Genomic DNA, 15,634 nt, shown 5'->3' with positions numbered 1-15,634 from the left:
GGTGCAAAGAGTTGTGTCAACGGTTCCAGACAGGTCAAGAAGGATGGATTATTTTACCTTTGTCAAAGTCAAATAGGATGTTAATTGTAACTTTGAGAAGAACTGTTTCAGGATTGTAGCATGGGGCAGATGCTGGATTGGAGAAACTCAAACATGGAATTCCAGGATGTATGTGAACAAACTTAAGAGGTGACAGCATGTTCAAGATTTTTGAAGAGGACTGAGAGCTTGGCAAAAGGGTAAAGTTTGCAAGCACTGTGATATCAAGGATAGGTTTTTAAGGAAAGGATTGATGATGATAATGGCAAGGATGACGATACCTGAATATAGAAACTTTTGACAGTAAAGGTTAAATTGAAAAGCAGGAGTAGAAGTTGGGTGACAAGCAATCTTTTAGGAACAGAATTCAAGGACCATGAGGTGGGTCTCTTAGCCAAGATGGATGTAGAAGAATTCATGAGAGAAAATAAACAAAAAATGAGAGTTCATGGCTGAGGCAGGGTAGTAGGTCTTTAGAGAAATTTTGGACCAGTGGGATTATGTAAGAAAGAGACATTTGATTGTCTTAACCCTAGTGAAAAATACGTAATGAGCTGTTCCCATTTATTGTTGGACATAAGGAGGCCAGAGGAAAGAAGTTTAAGAAGATGGTTTTCAGTAGCATAGCCAGGGGTTTATTGCACTATGACATATTCCGGAAATCGTAAGCAATTTTGGCAGGTCAACAGGAGCATTATATAGTTCAGTCAGATTTGTACTGAATGGTCAAACTAATTATATTGCACGTGCTTTTATTCACTTAGATGTTTGGGAATATGGATGACGACTATATCGGGGGAAGGCATTTAGTAGTGGTAATGGGAAGGCTGAAAGGGAATATTTCTTTTGAGGGACAATGCACCAAACACTAGCAAGAGAATGAAATTGAGTATATCAGCAGATGCTAAATTATTGTGGTAAACAAAGGTTAGAGGTTGGGATTTTGAAGGTGCAGTTGGAAGTGCATTGGGATAATTTTTGTTTTCATAAATGCATACAGAAGGTGGTAGGGTTGTGACTTGGAAGGGAACATGGGTAGGGATTGACAGTAGAAAGTTATTAGAAATTGACTTATCTGTGATTGATACGATGAAACAAATGAGACTTAAATGGATGACTGTGAATATGGGTTGGCGGAATTTAAATAGATGTTGACATTTAAAGTGGATAAGAAGGCAGATAATTCTGAGAGGAGAGAAAGAATACAGTGAGTTGAGGTAGTAGTTGAAATGTCCCCGAAAAATAAGTGATTTGATAGAAACTGAACAAAGAAAGTAGTTTCAAAATATGATCGTGAATGAGCAAATTTTATCAAACATGGGAGGGGAGTAAAAAAATTAAGATTTTGGTTGAGAAATAGAACAAGATGATCTGGTCAAAGAAGGAGAACGTGCCAGAGAATTAGGCAGTCACCCGAGGTGCGATCTGGTGATAAAAGTTGAATCACCAACTCTGGTAGTCTCAGTGGAACAAGTTTTAGAAGATCTAAGCAAAGAGACTTAAGGGTTAAGATATCATCACCCTTGCCAGGTTTCTGTAATGGTAACAATTTCAATTCAGAAATCTTATTCAGGGTTAGATGTGTACAAGGGTTTGAGAGCTGTTCTACTGTTTGAGTCCACAAGTTCAGCAAGGAAATGAATGAGTTGGACAGGAATGAGATGACAGTAGAAGGCATATTAGATAATGAGAGACATCACAGGTTTTTTGGAGTGTGGTGTGTGGATGGATGCAGTATTTTCTTGACAGGATAACTTGCAAATCAGTTGACTTTCAATAATAAATACCTTGTCATACTCCATGTTTTTCATTTATGCCTTTTTTCATAGAAAAGTAACTCAACAGGATAATTATCTCACTAGAGGCAATAGAATTTCTTTTCAAATTGATTTTTTTTACTTTTACTTGGAATTATAACTATGTTTAGTATGCTCAAACTGCTCATCATGAAACTTAAGGTTTATATCCCTTACTCCTTCATCAATTCTTAGTACTTAATGAACTAAATTGATATTTTACCCAATCTGTTCAATGTATGTTTGGACTGCAAATATTATCTAGTACCGCACAATTAAAGCAATCTGTGATTAGCATATTCATCATAGGACTAAACCTTCTTGTGACTGGTATGATATGTTCAAATTCATCATTATTTTCATCCTTTTGTTCAGAATTTTCTTCAAAGTGTGTCATTTTGAGAACCCTGCTTCTTTATTTTGAACAGTTAATCACAACGATGCTTCAAATCATTCCTGAAGCACCTACTGGGTGTTTCTATGGTATTCCAACAACAATTCAGGACAAACAGCCCACTTTTATAGAATTATAGATTTTAATAGAATCCCGACAGTGTGTAAACAGGCCATTCGGCCCAACACGCCCACACTGATCCTCCGAAGAGCATCCCACCCAGACCCATTCCCCTCCTTATTACTCTGCATTTCCCATGACTAATGCAATTAACCTACACATCCCTGAACACTATGGGCAATTTCGCATGGCCAGTTCAACTAACCTGCACATCTTTGGATTGTGGAAGGAAACTGGAACACCTGGAGGAAGCACACGCAAAACTTGAGTATGTCTCCTGGCCGCTAAATTTAATATTCATTCTTTAAGACATCTGAACTATGGCTGCAACGTATGTTGTCTACATATTGCATCACAGCATCATGCAAGCTTGCTTTGATAGTATGTCACAGCCATTTGACACCTGCCACTAGGAAGGACAGGGTCGCAGACCATTCTGACTTAGATATATTTTGAAACTTCATCACTGATAGGCTAAAATCTGGAAATGCTCTACTTAATGTAATCTGGATTTGAGCAATTCAAGGACACCCTTCCTTGCTTCCCCACCATCACAACCACCACTGTCAGATTCATAATCAATGCAACCTTATGAGAGTTAACCACATCCTACAAACAAATTTTGTAATTACATTGACTGCTAACAGGATCTGTTGTATCATTAGGTGCTAAAGACCATTACACGGTCCAAGCTAAACCATTTATTTACAATTAAACAAGAACCTTGGAAGCAAAAGAGAACATAAACAAAACTGTTAGGCTATTCAAGCTGGTAATAGTTCATGAGTGGTTGAACTATCCTTTTAAGATTGCTGCTTTTTGTTTTCGTTTTTTGCAGGGTTTTTTTGGAATACTCATATAAGCTGTATTTCCTTTCCTTGGTTTCAAGTACGTATATTAACACAAGAATAGACCATAAAGTAAAGAAGCAGAATTAGGTAATTCAGCCCATTGAATCTGCTCCGCTATTCAATCATAAGTGATATGTTTCTCAACCCCATTCTCCTGCCTTTTCCCAGTACCCCTTTATCCTCTTACTAGTTAAGAACAGATCTATCTCTGCCTTAAATACACTCGATGACTTGGCCACCACAGCCCACTGCAGAACTCTTTGTCTTCCATAGAGTCATCACCCTCTAGCAGAAGAAATTCCTCCTCTTTTCAGCTCTAAAGAATTGTCCCTTCAACCCGAGGGCTGTGCCCCTGGGTCCTTACTTGTGGAAGTATCTTCTCCACCTCCATGTTATCTAAGCCTCTAAGTATTCTGTAGGTTTTGGTCAGATCACCCTCATCCTTCTAAACACCATCAAGTACATACCCGGAGTCCTCATATTATAAGCCCTTCATCCCCAGGATCATTCTTGTAAACCTGTTCTGGACTCTCTCCAATGCCAGCATGTCTTTCCCAATATTCCAAATGCAGTTTGACCAGCATCTTAAACAGCCTTAGCAGTACATCTCTGCTCTTGTTTTCTAGCCCTCTTGAAATGAATACCAAGATTACATTTGTCTTCCTAGCTGCTAACTATACCTACATGTTAACATTAAGAGAATCTTGAAATAGGACTTCCATTTGCGCTTCAGATTTCCAAAGCATTTCCCCATTTGGAAAATAGTCTACACCTCTATTCTTCCTACCAAAATGTATAACCTCTCACTTTCCCACATTGTGTTCCATCTGCCACTTCTTTGCCCATTCATCTACCATGTCCAAGTCCTTCTTGAGCCACCCTGCTTCCTCATCACTACCTGTCCTTCCAACTATATTTGTGTCATCTGAAAACTTAGCAATAATGTCCACTGACTCTCATTTGACCTGCCCTTGATGAAGCCATGCTGACTCTACCTATTGTACCATGTTATTCCAAGTACTCCACAATCTCTTCCTTAATAATGGACTCTAAAATCTTACCAATGACCGAGGTCAGGCTAACTGGCATCTAGTTTCCTGTCTCCTGCCTTCCTCCCTCTTAAACAGGATTTCTGCCTCATCCTCCCCTTAGAACATTTCTTCTTCCTTGGGATGAATTATTTGCTATGCCTCCTAAATTACACACAGAAACTCCTGCCATTGCTGCTGCACCATTTTCCTTTCCAGTCAACTTTGGCCAGCTCCTCCCTCATGCCTTTGTAGTTACCTTAATTCAATTGTAATACTGTTACATTGGATTGAGTCTTCTCCCTATCAAGCTATAGGGTGAATTCTATTATATTATGGTCACTGCCCCCTCAAGGTTCCTTCATCTTCAGCTCCCTAATCAAGTCTGCCTCATTACACATCACTAAATCCAGAATTGCCTGTTCCCTAGTGGGCTGTACCATAAACTGCTCCTACAAAACCATCTCCTAGACATTCTCTGTATGAGTACGAATACGTATGAGTCCGCTCAGCATGCATCACAAATTTGTTCACAGTTTTAGTCATGATGATTCCAATCAAATGGAATGTTTTATTTCCTAAACTGTGATCAATATCCCTACATAAATTGCAGAGATTGTTTGCTTCTGGTTTACCATTAACAAAGAAACAGTCATCTTTTTAAACCTTAACTATTTAAGCTCCTCATGAGCAACAGCATTTAGCACTTACACATCATTTTTATAGCAGCAAAACATCCTGTGACAGTTCACAGGAGCATTATCAAAAATAATTAATTAAAAAAGAAAGAGTTTTTCACTATGTTAAAATTTGCTCTTAATAGACCATGAGTGTTACGGTACTAGGTAACTTGCTAAGAATCATTATTTCACAAATCTTATACATGTGCTTTTAATGTATTAACTGTCATTGTGCTGTGATCCAGGAGTGCTCAGTGTCAGAAGAGGTGGAGATGATGGTTGAGAGCCTTCTTGATGTCCTACTACAGACTCTGCTTGCTATCATGAATAAGTCCCAGATGGCGGAGGCGGTAAGAGGACAGCGTTGCCCACAGTGCACGGCAGAGATAACTGTTAGTAACTAACAATCCTTTTTAATAGTTCTCACCCATGCATGAATTTCTCCCTCCCACCTCCCAAACCCACACCTCACAAGCCTTTCTGTCTGCAAAATTGTGTATAAATTCAATATCTCATGTTCGCACTTCATCTAGACTCCATATTTAGGTATATTTAGATTGACTGCATTCTGATCCTTAAAGTTGCATTGTTATCTGACAGGATCCAAGGAATTAAGACATGATTTTTGTCATCAGGCAAGCATGATTTCTGTTATGCAATGTAGTTGGATGATAATGGGAAATAATTTTGTTTCAACCTGATATCCTTTCAATTATTTTTACTGGAATATTTATACCAAATATATTAAAAAGTTGGTCATTCTGTAAATCTGTGATCCTTTGGGGTTCATATAGAATTAGTGAGGACTTATTGGGCAATTTGATGACAATGCCTCTTTAAGCGATAAATCATCTGGCAAACTATAACCATTGCGTGCACATTTCTGTGACATTTAGCAGACTTCCTAAAAAAAATTAATTTACTATTGCTGTATTTGAATAAAAGTTTGACATTGATTTCATGATTGTCTTCTAGTTAGTCACAGACCTAAATGTGTTAAATGACAGCTGAACAATTTATATATAGTATAAGCAAAATTTGCAGGTTGGCTGCTTTTATAAAGTTCACAAAGATAAGTATAGATGCGGGAAACCACTCAACCCAATTAGCTCATCCTTCCATATAAATCTACCATCCTCTTATTTTTCCCCTTAGCCCAGGGCTTCTGAAACCAATTACAATACTGTGACTGCTGCCTTGGTAACAGTCAGTTCAGTAGAAACCTTAGATTGAATTTTGGACCCAGTTCAGTATGGCTTTGTGCTTAACTGTACCAATGGGGAAACAAAAATAATAGATATTAATAAACATCAAAATAAATTAAATGAAAGTGAGTTTGTTGTCTTTTGACAGACTATTGGGAATTGTAATGTTTCCTGCAACTATAAGCCTCCTATTTTTCACTTCAAATAAGAACAAGTTCCTTTCTCATTACACTTCTCCCAGACCATGGAGACTTAGATTAGAGAACTGTGGATTAGAGAACACTAACTCTCCACACCTCAAATGTCAGTTGAGCTGGAGCCCTTATGACGTACTAAATACATTTTATTTATGTAGTTTATCAAAGATGCGTCATGCAATTCCATAATAAATCCATAAAACTCTGTGTGCATCATTGTCCTGCTACAACCATTTCAACCCTTTTAACTGGGTGTGCCATATGCTGTGTTGTGACCTGAGACATTGATGGTTGTACTTTGCTCTGGTTCCCTAGGGGGAGTATGTCACCTGTCTACTATCCCTACTTCGGCAAATGGCAGATAACCACTATCAACAATTGCTCGATAATTTCCAGAGCAAGGAGGAGCTCAAGGTAAAATAATTTGACTGTCAGCCTTCTATGAGTAGACTAAGTGACAATATGGGTATTAGAAAAAGCAAGATCACCTCAGCGTTCTCCAGCCCCTGGGAATCAGCTCTGATCATCACTTTGCACATTCAAAACATGATGCTGGTTTCTCCTTTTAACTTTGTTCCCATTGTGTGTCATTCTTTGGAATAATATAATCCCTATGGATATCAAGCACAGGGAGCAAGTTTGTTACATTTAACCTTAAGCTTATAACAGATTTATACAGTCACATATTCTTATTAATTCAAGAGTACCAGGCCATTTCTAATAGATAGTGCAAACATTAGGAGAATCATGTATCCATTTGTCATATCAGCTAGATATAAGAAATAAATTGAATAGTTTGAACCCAATTCCAAGAGTGGGCATATATCTGCAACAAAACCAATGGCTAGGATAATTTAAAACTTGTAAATTTCACTCAAAAAGATCATCAATGGCTTTATGGCAATGGGGAGGGGGATGTGGTGATTGTAGTTCAACCCTAAATTTTAAATTGAGAATAGTTGCTGGGAAATTTGCTCTGTACCTGGCTAAGGTTATAATCAGGTGTGAAGGGTTCAAGTGGTTCCTTTCTTTTCCTATTCATCTCAGATTTTTTGAAAAGCATGTATTTGCTGGTTCCATACGATCTAACTGTTTACACACTGCAATCACAAAGAACCAAGCAGATGGGCTTTATTGAGCTTACAAAAGAAGAAGTTAGATTTATTGTACTTGATCTTATTTAAATTCAGAAAAAAATACTCCAAATTGCTTACACATACACAAACCATTTACAAAATGAGAAAGGATAGAATAATTCAACTAGAATCCTGAGAAATAAAAGGGATACAAAAACAGAAATTGCAGGCAAAACTGGAAATAACAAGATATGCAGTTTCTGGACTTTGATAACAGTTAAGAAGCATGTGGATAGATAGATGAATAGGAAGGGTTTGGAGGGATATGGGCTGGGTGCTGGCAGGTGAGAATAGATTAGATTACTTACAGTGTGGAAACAGGCCCTTCGGCCCAACAAGTCCACACCGCCCCGCCAAAGCACAACCCACCCATACCCCTTACCTAACACTACGGGCAATTTAGCATGGCCAATTCACCTGACCTGCACATCTTTGGACTGTGGGAGGAAACCGGAGCACCCGGAGGAAACCCACGCAGACACGGGGAGAACGTGCAAACTCCACACAGTCAATCGCCTGAGGCGGGAATTGAACCCAGGTCTCTGGCGCTGTGAGGCAGCGGTGCTAGCCACCGTGCCACCCTCTTTTATGCAGTCTCAGTGTCAACCCCACAACTTAAATTAGATTACATAGACTGGGTTGGGATATCTGGTCGGCATGGATGGGTTGGATCGAAGGATCTGTTTCCATGCTGTACATCTCTATGATTCTGTGATAACTTATGTGGCTTCAGACTGATTTTTATGGTTCTGCTGTTTCCTTGTTGGGTGCATTTTCATGGTGCAGCTGGCTGATATGGCTATTCTTCTAGAGACAGCATTGCAGTCTCTGTCAGCAGCAGATGCATCTCTGAATGGTCATCACTTGCAACAGGGTTCTAAAATTTGTAAGGTAGGTTGAAGAGAGGAGAAGGATGCAGGAGCCCCAGTTGGGTCTTCTCTCATCAGCATCTCAGCTGTTTGTCCTCTTAACTGCAGAAAAAGCAGGATGCGCACAGAATGGTCTTGTCTCTGGATCATTACATAGGGATTCAAACACAGTTATTACTCTTGTAGTATAATCAATTCATTTCTGGGGACCACCTACTCAGCCAGGATGCTATTGCTCAAGCAAACAGGTTATGGCATACAACTATTGTAGCTTGACTGGAAACCCTATTTCCTGCCATATCCCACGGTCCAAGCAATAGGTTAACAAGTTCAACTCCACCAGTTGAGTACCTTAGGTGATACCTTGATTACTTGCTAAAGGGAACAGGACATGAAGCTCAATTAAATTCCCGTGGTAACATCCTTGGCAGTTTTTTTGAGATATGGTGCCTTTGCCTCATTGGATTGGACTGTGGAAGTAGGGTTATGCAAATTGGATAACTATCATTGGCTCTGAGCTCAAGTTATATTTTAAGCTTTATTTTTGATAAAAAGTTAATTTCAGGTTTCTATCTATGGAATAAAAATTATTATTTGATATTTGTTTTGATGACACCAATAATATGCATAACTGTCAAAATGCAAAAGCAAAAACAGTTCCAGTAAATTGTTCCATTCTTTAGAAATGACGTTTCCCCTCTGACTCCACCTCAAGAAAGTCAAAGATCTTAGCGAGTTTTGAGAAGATTTGTAACTCAGGTTGAGGTTCTGGATGTAGGTTTGCTCACCGAGCAAAGTCAAAGTCAAAAATCCTTTAAGGACATTTCTCCACATACCAAATATCTGCCTCAGTTTCATACCAAGACCTTTGAGATGATGTTTCTTATTAACTGTAGTGAGAAAGGGCTACAAGAAATTAAATACAAGATACATCCTCGGTAAAAAGAGGCAGATTACTAATATACCTTTCATGTGGTACTTAGAGCTAACAACTGATCATAGTAACACCCCAAGTTTAGACAAAGGATGAATATTAATTAACAAATTCTGTCATATAATCAACCAATATTATCTTTTCTGAGAATATCTATGTTCTTCAAATTTTAATGGTTTTATACAGCACCACTGATTTCACGGTTGATGATGCTTGGCATTCACAACTATAAAACTTAGGAGCAGGAACAAGCTATGCAATCCCTTGACCTTGCTCCATCATTGTGACTGTGGTCTGAACTCTATTTTCCTACCTATCCTATATCCCTGAACTCTAATGCTCTATCAACGTCTGCTTATAATATACTCAATGACTCTGCCTATAATATATTCAATGACTCTGCCTTCAGTGGTCTCCAAGGAAGAGATTTCCACAGATTCATGATTCTGACAGAAAATCAGTTCTTAGCATTTCCATCTTAAGATGGAACTTCCTATTTTTATCTCGCACAAGGGGAAATATCTTTTTTCCATCCACCGTGCCAAGTCCCCTCAGGATCTTATAAGCTTCAATAAGATAACTGGGCATGCTTCGAGATTCCAATGTGGAAGACAGGCAGCAGGCAACTACAGGTAAGGCTAACATCTGTCATAGGGAATATGCTAAAATCTATAATTAAGCATGCTATTGGATGGCACTTAGAATATCTCAATGCAATTAGGCACAGTCAGCATGGTATTGTGAAAGGGGAATTGTGTTTGACAGATTTATTAGAGTTCTTCGAGGAAGTAGGATGTAATGTGGATAAAGGGGAACCTGGAGACGTGGTGCTTTCGGAAAGGTACCATACCAAAGGTTCTTGCACTAAATGTGTGGTCTAGGGGAAAACTTATTAAGATGCAGAGAGGACTGTCTAACTAACAGGAAATAAGAAGTAAGTATTTTCACATTGGTGAGATTTTCACTTGATCTCTTTCTCTCTGCCTATTCCTGCCTTGTGCAACAGTGTGCTGTCTGTACTCCCCAGAGGAATTATCACTCTCACCATTTTTAAACTCAGAAAATTGTTCTTGAGTGAGATGCACCCCAGGGCTTTCCTGACTACCACCTTTCTTCTGATGGTCACCCATTTCCTCTCTTGACTGCATTGCTTTAAGTTGCAAGGTGACCACAACTAAATGCATACTATCCACATAACACTGAGCCTCTTAGATGCACTGATGTACGTCCAGCCAAAGTTCATGCTCCAGAATCCAGTGTTCAAGCTGAACAATTCCTGCAGATGTGGTTCGTCAGACTGCCAGGTATATCTAAGATTTCCCAGTACTGCAGGCCTTGCAATACATGGGACTGAGCTCCCCTGCTATGTCCTTAGTTAAAAGAAAAATCCTTACACCAAATTTAAAGTAGAAAATTAATAAAGTTTTCTTTTGAAAGGAAGAAGCTGGAACGCTTGCATTTCTCTTATGCAGCTTTAAAGTAGACAAAAATAACTTATTCACTAACTACCAATTAGCTCATTGCTTCACCCTGATTTCCCGTCGTCAATCTTTCTAAATTCTGGCAGGGTGCCTTTTTTGTTTAGCTGGTACTCCAACTGAGCTCAATCTGGGTCTTGCCTCTCTAGCTTTTATCAGGAACTATTATTGTTCACCTCCAGGTTCATCTACAGAAAAGGCTTCACTCTATCAATGATCTATGATCCAGATGTTTTAGGTGTGCAACAATATCCTGAGGGCTGCCATAATGCATGCATGCTAGAGAACTCTCAGATTCCTTCATTCTTCTAGGTCTTAAGGAGGTTTAAGGACCCATGGGTCATTCAGGGAAAGCACTAGGATACCAGGATTATCCCTCAAACATGGATGTTGATACTTTTATGAAACCTTCAAGCTGACAGCAATTCTGCCACCAGGGCTGTAATGGAGCAGACCATAGGCCTCCTTAAGATGTGAGTCTCTTACCTGAACCACTTAATGGAACTTTGGAGTATAAGTTAGAAAGGGTATGCCATATGATTGTGATATGCTGTGCCTTTCATGACTGAAGCCAGCAAAGAGTGAATCTGCTGAATTCATATGAAATGGGGGATTGAGAGCAATCCCTGCATATGAGGACAAGGACATTCGCCTGGAGGGGCAAGCAAGAAACCTCAATAGAGTTAAGCACTGTTGAGCTCAAGGCCAGTCACAACCTTATTGAGATCCATTTTGAGGAGGAATGAGGTAGGTTTGGACTTTCTCTCATCGTGTTATTACTTAATGGTTATATGGCAAATAGTCCTTGTTCAGTCCAGAGTACATGTGGACCTGTTTATTTCTGCAACTCTTGAACTTTTCTGTTGATGAATAAATACTTTGCTATCCATATCATTGTATAAGTAGTGTCTTCAGCTGATTCCAGAGTAAAGAATCAGCATTTTACAGGCCCTTCTAACCATTCAAGAGACAGGTTAATAAAATGGCATAGTGCACTGAAGTTAGGTGTCCTTTGAGACTTCAGCAAACCTATGGAATCCATATCTGTATGTCGCAAGGCTTTATGATAGGCAGCAAATTGTGAGCAATCATGAGACACTTCCTCTCTGGCACAGTGGCTCAGTGGTTAGTGCTGCTGCCTCGCAGCGCCAGGGACCCTGGGTTCGACTCCTGCCTCAGGCAACTGTCTGTGTGGAGTTTGTACATTCTCCCTGTGTGTGCGTGGGTTTCCTCAGGGAGCTCCAGTTTCATGCCACAGTCCAAAGATGTGCAGGTCAGGTTAACTGGCCATGCTAAACTGCCCATAGTGTTCAGGGATATGTAGGTTAGGTGCATTAGTTAGGAGAAAATATCGAGTAATAGGGTAGGAGAATGGGTCTGAGTGGATTACTCTTCGGAGGGTTGGTGTGGACTTGTTAGGCCAAATTTTCCACACTGTAAGGATTCTATGATCCTATGACTTCCTTTATACCTTACATTTATGAATTGGCCTTCAACATTTCAGAGTTCATGCAGATTAGTAAATCGCACTGAAATGCAATTTCAGAAGATTTTAAAAAGTATGCAGAATTCCCCAATTGACTTGTCTTTTAGACCCAAGTGGACAGAAAATTCTAAACAGCAGTTGCGAATTTATTACAAATAGATTCTAGCCACAGGTAAATACCTCCCCACCATCATTATAGTGTTTTATTAAAACTTTTGCAAAATGAATTTTAATTAATATCTCTAGTCCTGCCTTTGTTTATGTTCTCATTATTTAAGTAAATGCTCTGCATATCCTGATTTGAAATTCCCTAGTTTAGATAAGATGTATAGGAAATATGCACCAACCAATCATCTAACTGCTTCCTTGCATAGTCACTCTTCAATTTTTCTTTCTGACTGAGGATCTGACTTCTTTCTGGTTTGAGGCAGGCTGTTTACAGCCATGGTGCTGCTCTTGTTAACTCCAAAAAGTCCTGCTCTCTGTCTCCATTGCTTATAGGCACTGGCGTTCTCACTGACTCCTGTCTGATGGCTGCCATGCCTATTTTCCCCAGGTGTTGAAGTGCTGTGCAAATATCAGTAGTCTACAAGCAGCATTGTAGTATCCTTGCATTGTAGTATCTATACTGTTTAGATGCTACTGATTGGATTATAGTACAGTAAATTATGTAATCAGTGATCATCACGAGTGACATTAGTCACTCATATGAGAGAAGGTCTGCAATGCTGGAATATTAAAACAGCGTGTCAGGATCAGTATAGATCATTTGTGGTGATTACTTCTTCCAGTTTTTACAACTCTGACCAGAGGAGTGGTCTGGTAATAAAGCAAAAGCCACTACTTTTTTATCTCCAAACTAGTCAAATTGTTTAAAACAAAGAACTACAGACACTGGAAATCTGAAACAGAAGCAGAAATTGCTGGAGCACCTCATCAGGTGTGGAGAGAATACAGTGTGCTGTCTCCTGAAGCACTGTAACTGGCCTTGAAACATTAACTCTGCTTTCTCTCCACAGATGCTGCCAGACCTGCTGAATTTATCCAGCAATTTCTGTTTTTATAGTCAATTTGTTTCTTTTTATTACTGTTAACTAGAACAAAAGACACTTTAGCCATGCATTTGTTTTAATAATTTTGTAAATGACTCATTTGTTAAAATAAACTTATCCTTTCAATAAGTAGTTTGAGAGCATGAAACTAAAAGAGAAAATGCTGGAAAATCTCAGCAGGTGTGGCAGCATCGATAAGGAGAGAAAAGAGCTGACGTTTCGAGTCTGACTGACCCTTTGTCAAAGCTAAAATAAGGGAGAAATAGGGAGATATTTATGCTAGGCTGAGAGAAGGTTCCAGAAGCAAAGGTAGCAATAAAGAGATGATAATGACAGTGCATAGAGAGATTATAGGGAGATTAGGAGCTATGAATGACCAAGCCTGAAGCCAGTGCTATGTGACAAAATATGTGAAGGATGGGGGGATGGGTGAAGCAGAGGCAAAATGGGAAACGGGGAGAAGGGTAGCAAAGGGGGAAGAGGAGAGGAAAAAGGTGATGAGACAGTGGGGAGCGAGAGAAAGAGAGACAATCAAGAAATAAGAGGTACAGAACAGTGAAAAAAAATTTAAAAAAAGATAAATAAAATAAATGAAATAAAATTATGGAGCAGAATGAAAACAGAGCTCAACGCAAACCGGAGGAACAGCATCTCATCTTCCGACTAGGCACATTACAGCCTGCTGGTCTCAACATTGAATTCAACAACTTCAGATAATTATCCCATCTCGACCCCTCTGTTTTTATTCTGCTCCGTAATTTTATTTCATTTATTTTATTTATCATTTTTCTATGTATTTTTCATCGTGATGTACCTCTTATTTCTTGATTGTCTCTCTTTCTCTCCTCACGGATGTTGCCAGGCTTGCTGAGATTTTCCAGCATTTTCTCTTTTGGTTTCAGATTCCAGCATCCACAGTAATTTGCTTTTATAGAGATGGTATGTGTTTGTTTTTTAGAACAAAGGCAAATGAGAAAACGCCCTGTAGAAGCAAATTACTGTAGATGCTGGAATCTGGACTGAAAACATCAAATGCTGAAGATCACAACGGGAGAGAGCAAACTAACGTTTCGGGTCTAGAAGACTCTTCATCAGAACTGAAATGAAGTGTGGAGGAAGCAGCATTTATGCTATATTAGAGGGGAGAGGAGAGTGTAGAGTGCTGTTGGAGAAAAGATGTTGATAGTTCAGATTAAGTGATTGGATTGTGAGAATGGCAGAACAATGGTGTGTCTAACTGTCAGACTTGAAAGAACAGGCAGTCCCACTGAGGGGGAAGGGGAGAGAGGACATGGTACCAGAGAATGTGCCAACTAAAGCTAAAAGAAAGGGAAGGAATGAGATAATTCATAATTTGAAGGTGTTGAAATAAATATTAAGTCCAGAAGCTTGCAAAGTGCCTAGTCTGAAGGTGAGATGTTGTCACTCCAGTTTGCGCTGTGATTCGGTGGAGCACTGCAACAAGTTGAGGACAGACAAGTGGGCATGCAAGCAGGATGCAGCGTTAAAATAACTGGCTATGGGAAAGTCAGGTTATGCTTGTGCACAGACCGGAGGTGTTCTACAAAGCGGTCACCCAGTCTGCATTTCGTTTCTCCACATTGGGTGCAGCTAATGCAATACACAGGATTGGAGGAGGTACAAGTGAAATGCTGCTTCACCTGGTAAAACTGATGTTGAGCAGAGAAATGGTGAAGGGGCGGGTGTTGCATCTTCTGCAGTTACATGGGAAGATGCTGTGGGAAGGGAGGGTAGTGTTGGTGGTTGAGGAATGTACTAATCTGTGCTGGAGGGAACAATCATTGCAAAATGCAGAAACGGGAAGTGAGGGGAAGATGTGTTTGGTGGTGGCTTTCTGCTGGAGTTGTCTGAAGTGGCAGAGAATAATTATTTGAACGTGAAGGTTGGTGGGATGAAAAATGAAAACAGGAGGGACCCAATCGTGCTACTGTGAGCGATGGAAAGAGGCAAGGGCAGAAACACAGGTAATAGCTCAGATGTGGTTGAGAGCCCTGTCAACCACAATAGGCAGAAAGCCATGGTTAGAAGGAAGCCATGTCAGCAGTGCTGTTTTGTAAGGTGGCATTATCCAAACAGATGCGACAAAGGAACTGAGAGAATGAGATGGAATCCTTGAAGGACATCAGGTGTGAAGAGTTGTAGTGAAAATAGCTATGGGAGTCAGTGGATTTGTAGTGGATGGCAGTGGACAGTTTATTCTCTGAAATGGAGAGGGAAAGGTCAAATCAAAGGATTGGATATGGACAACCACATGGCTCCCAGCAAAGGCATGGGTCCCAGCAAAGGAGGGGAAGTGTCAGAAATGAGCGATATGAAAGTTGTAGACGGATGGAAATTGGAGGCAAAAT

At 39.7% G+C, this 15,634-nt stretch overlaps 1 protein-coding gene across 5 annotated transcripts in view; it reads left to right on the top strand.

Annotated features, from left to right (window-relative positions):
- Positions 1-15,634, top strand: part of dock3 (dedicator of cytokinesis 3) — an 889,649-nt gene that overhangs the window by 660,483 nt on the left and 213,532 nt on the right. For 4 of the 5 annotated variants that reach the window (XM_072582732.1, XM_072582735.1, XM_072582731.1 and 1 more), the window contains 2 exons: positions 5,154-5,300; positions 6,626-6,724. In XM_072582732.1, the coding sequence (XP_072438833.1) occupies positions 5,154-5,300; positions 6,626-6,724 (246 nt within the window). The remainder of the gene's footprint in view (positions 1-5,153; positions 5,301-6,625; positions 6,725-15,634) is intronic. The other variant, XM_072582733.1, reaches the window with a different exon arrangement.

The sequence above is a fragment of the Chiloscyllium punctatum genome, chromosome 12 (assembly GCF_047496795.1).
Source record: "Chiloscyllium punctatum isolate Juve2018m chromosome 12, sChiPun1.3, whole genome shotgun sequence".
Lineage (NCBI taxonomy): Eukaryota > Metazoa > Chordata > Chondrichthyes > Orectolobiformes > Hemiscylliidae > Chiloscyllium > Chiloscyllium punctatum.
Note: the sequence above shows the minus strand (reverse complement) of the source record. Positions and strands in the feature narration are given on the sequence as shown.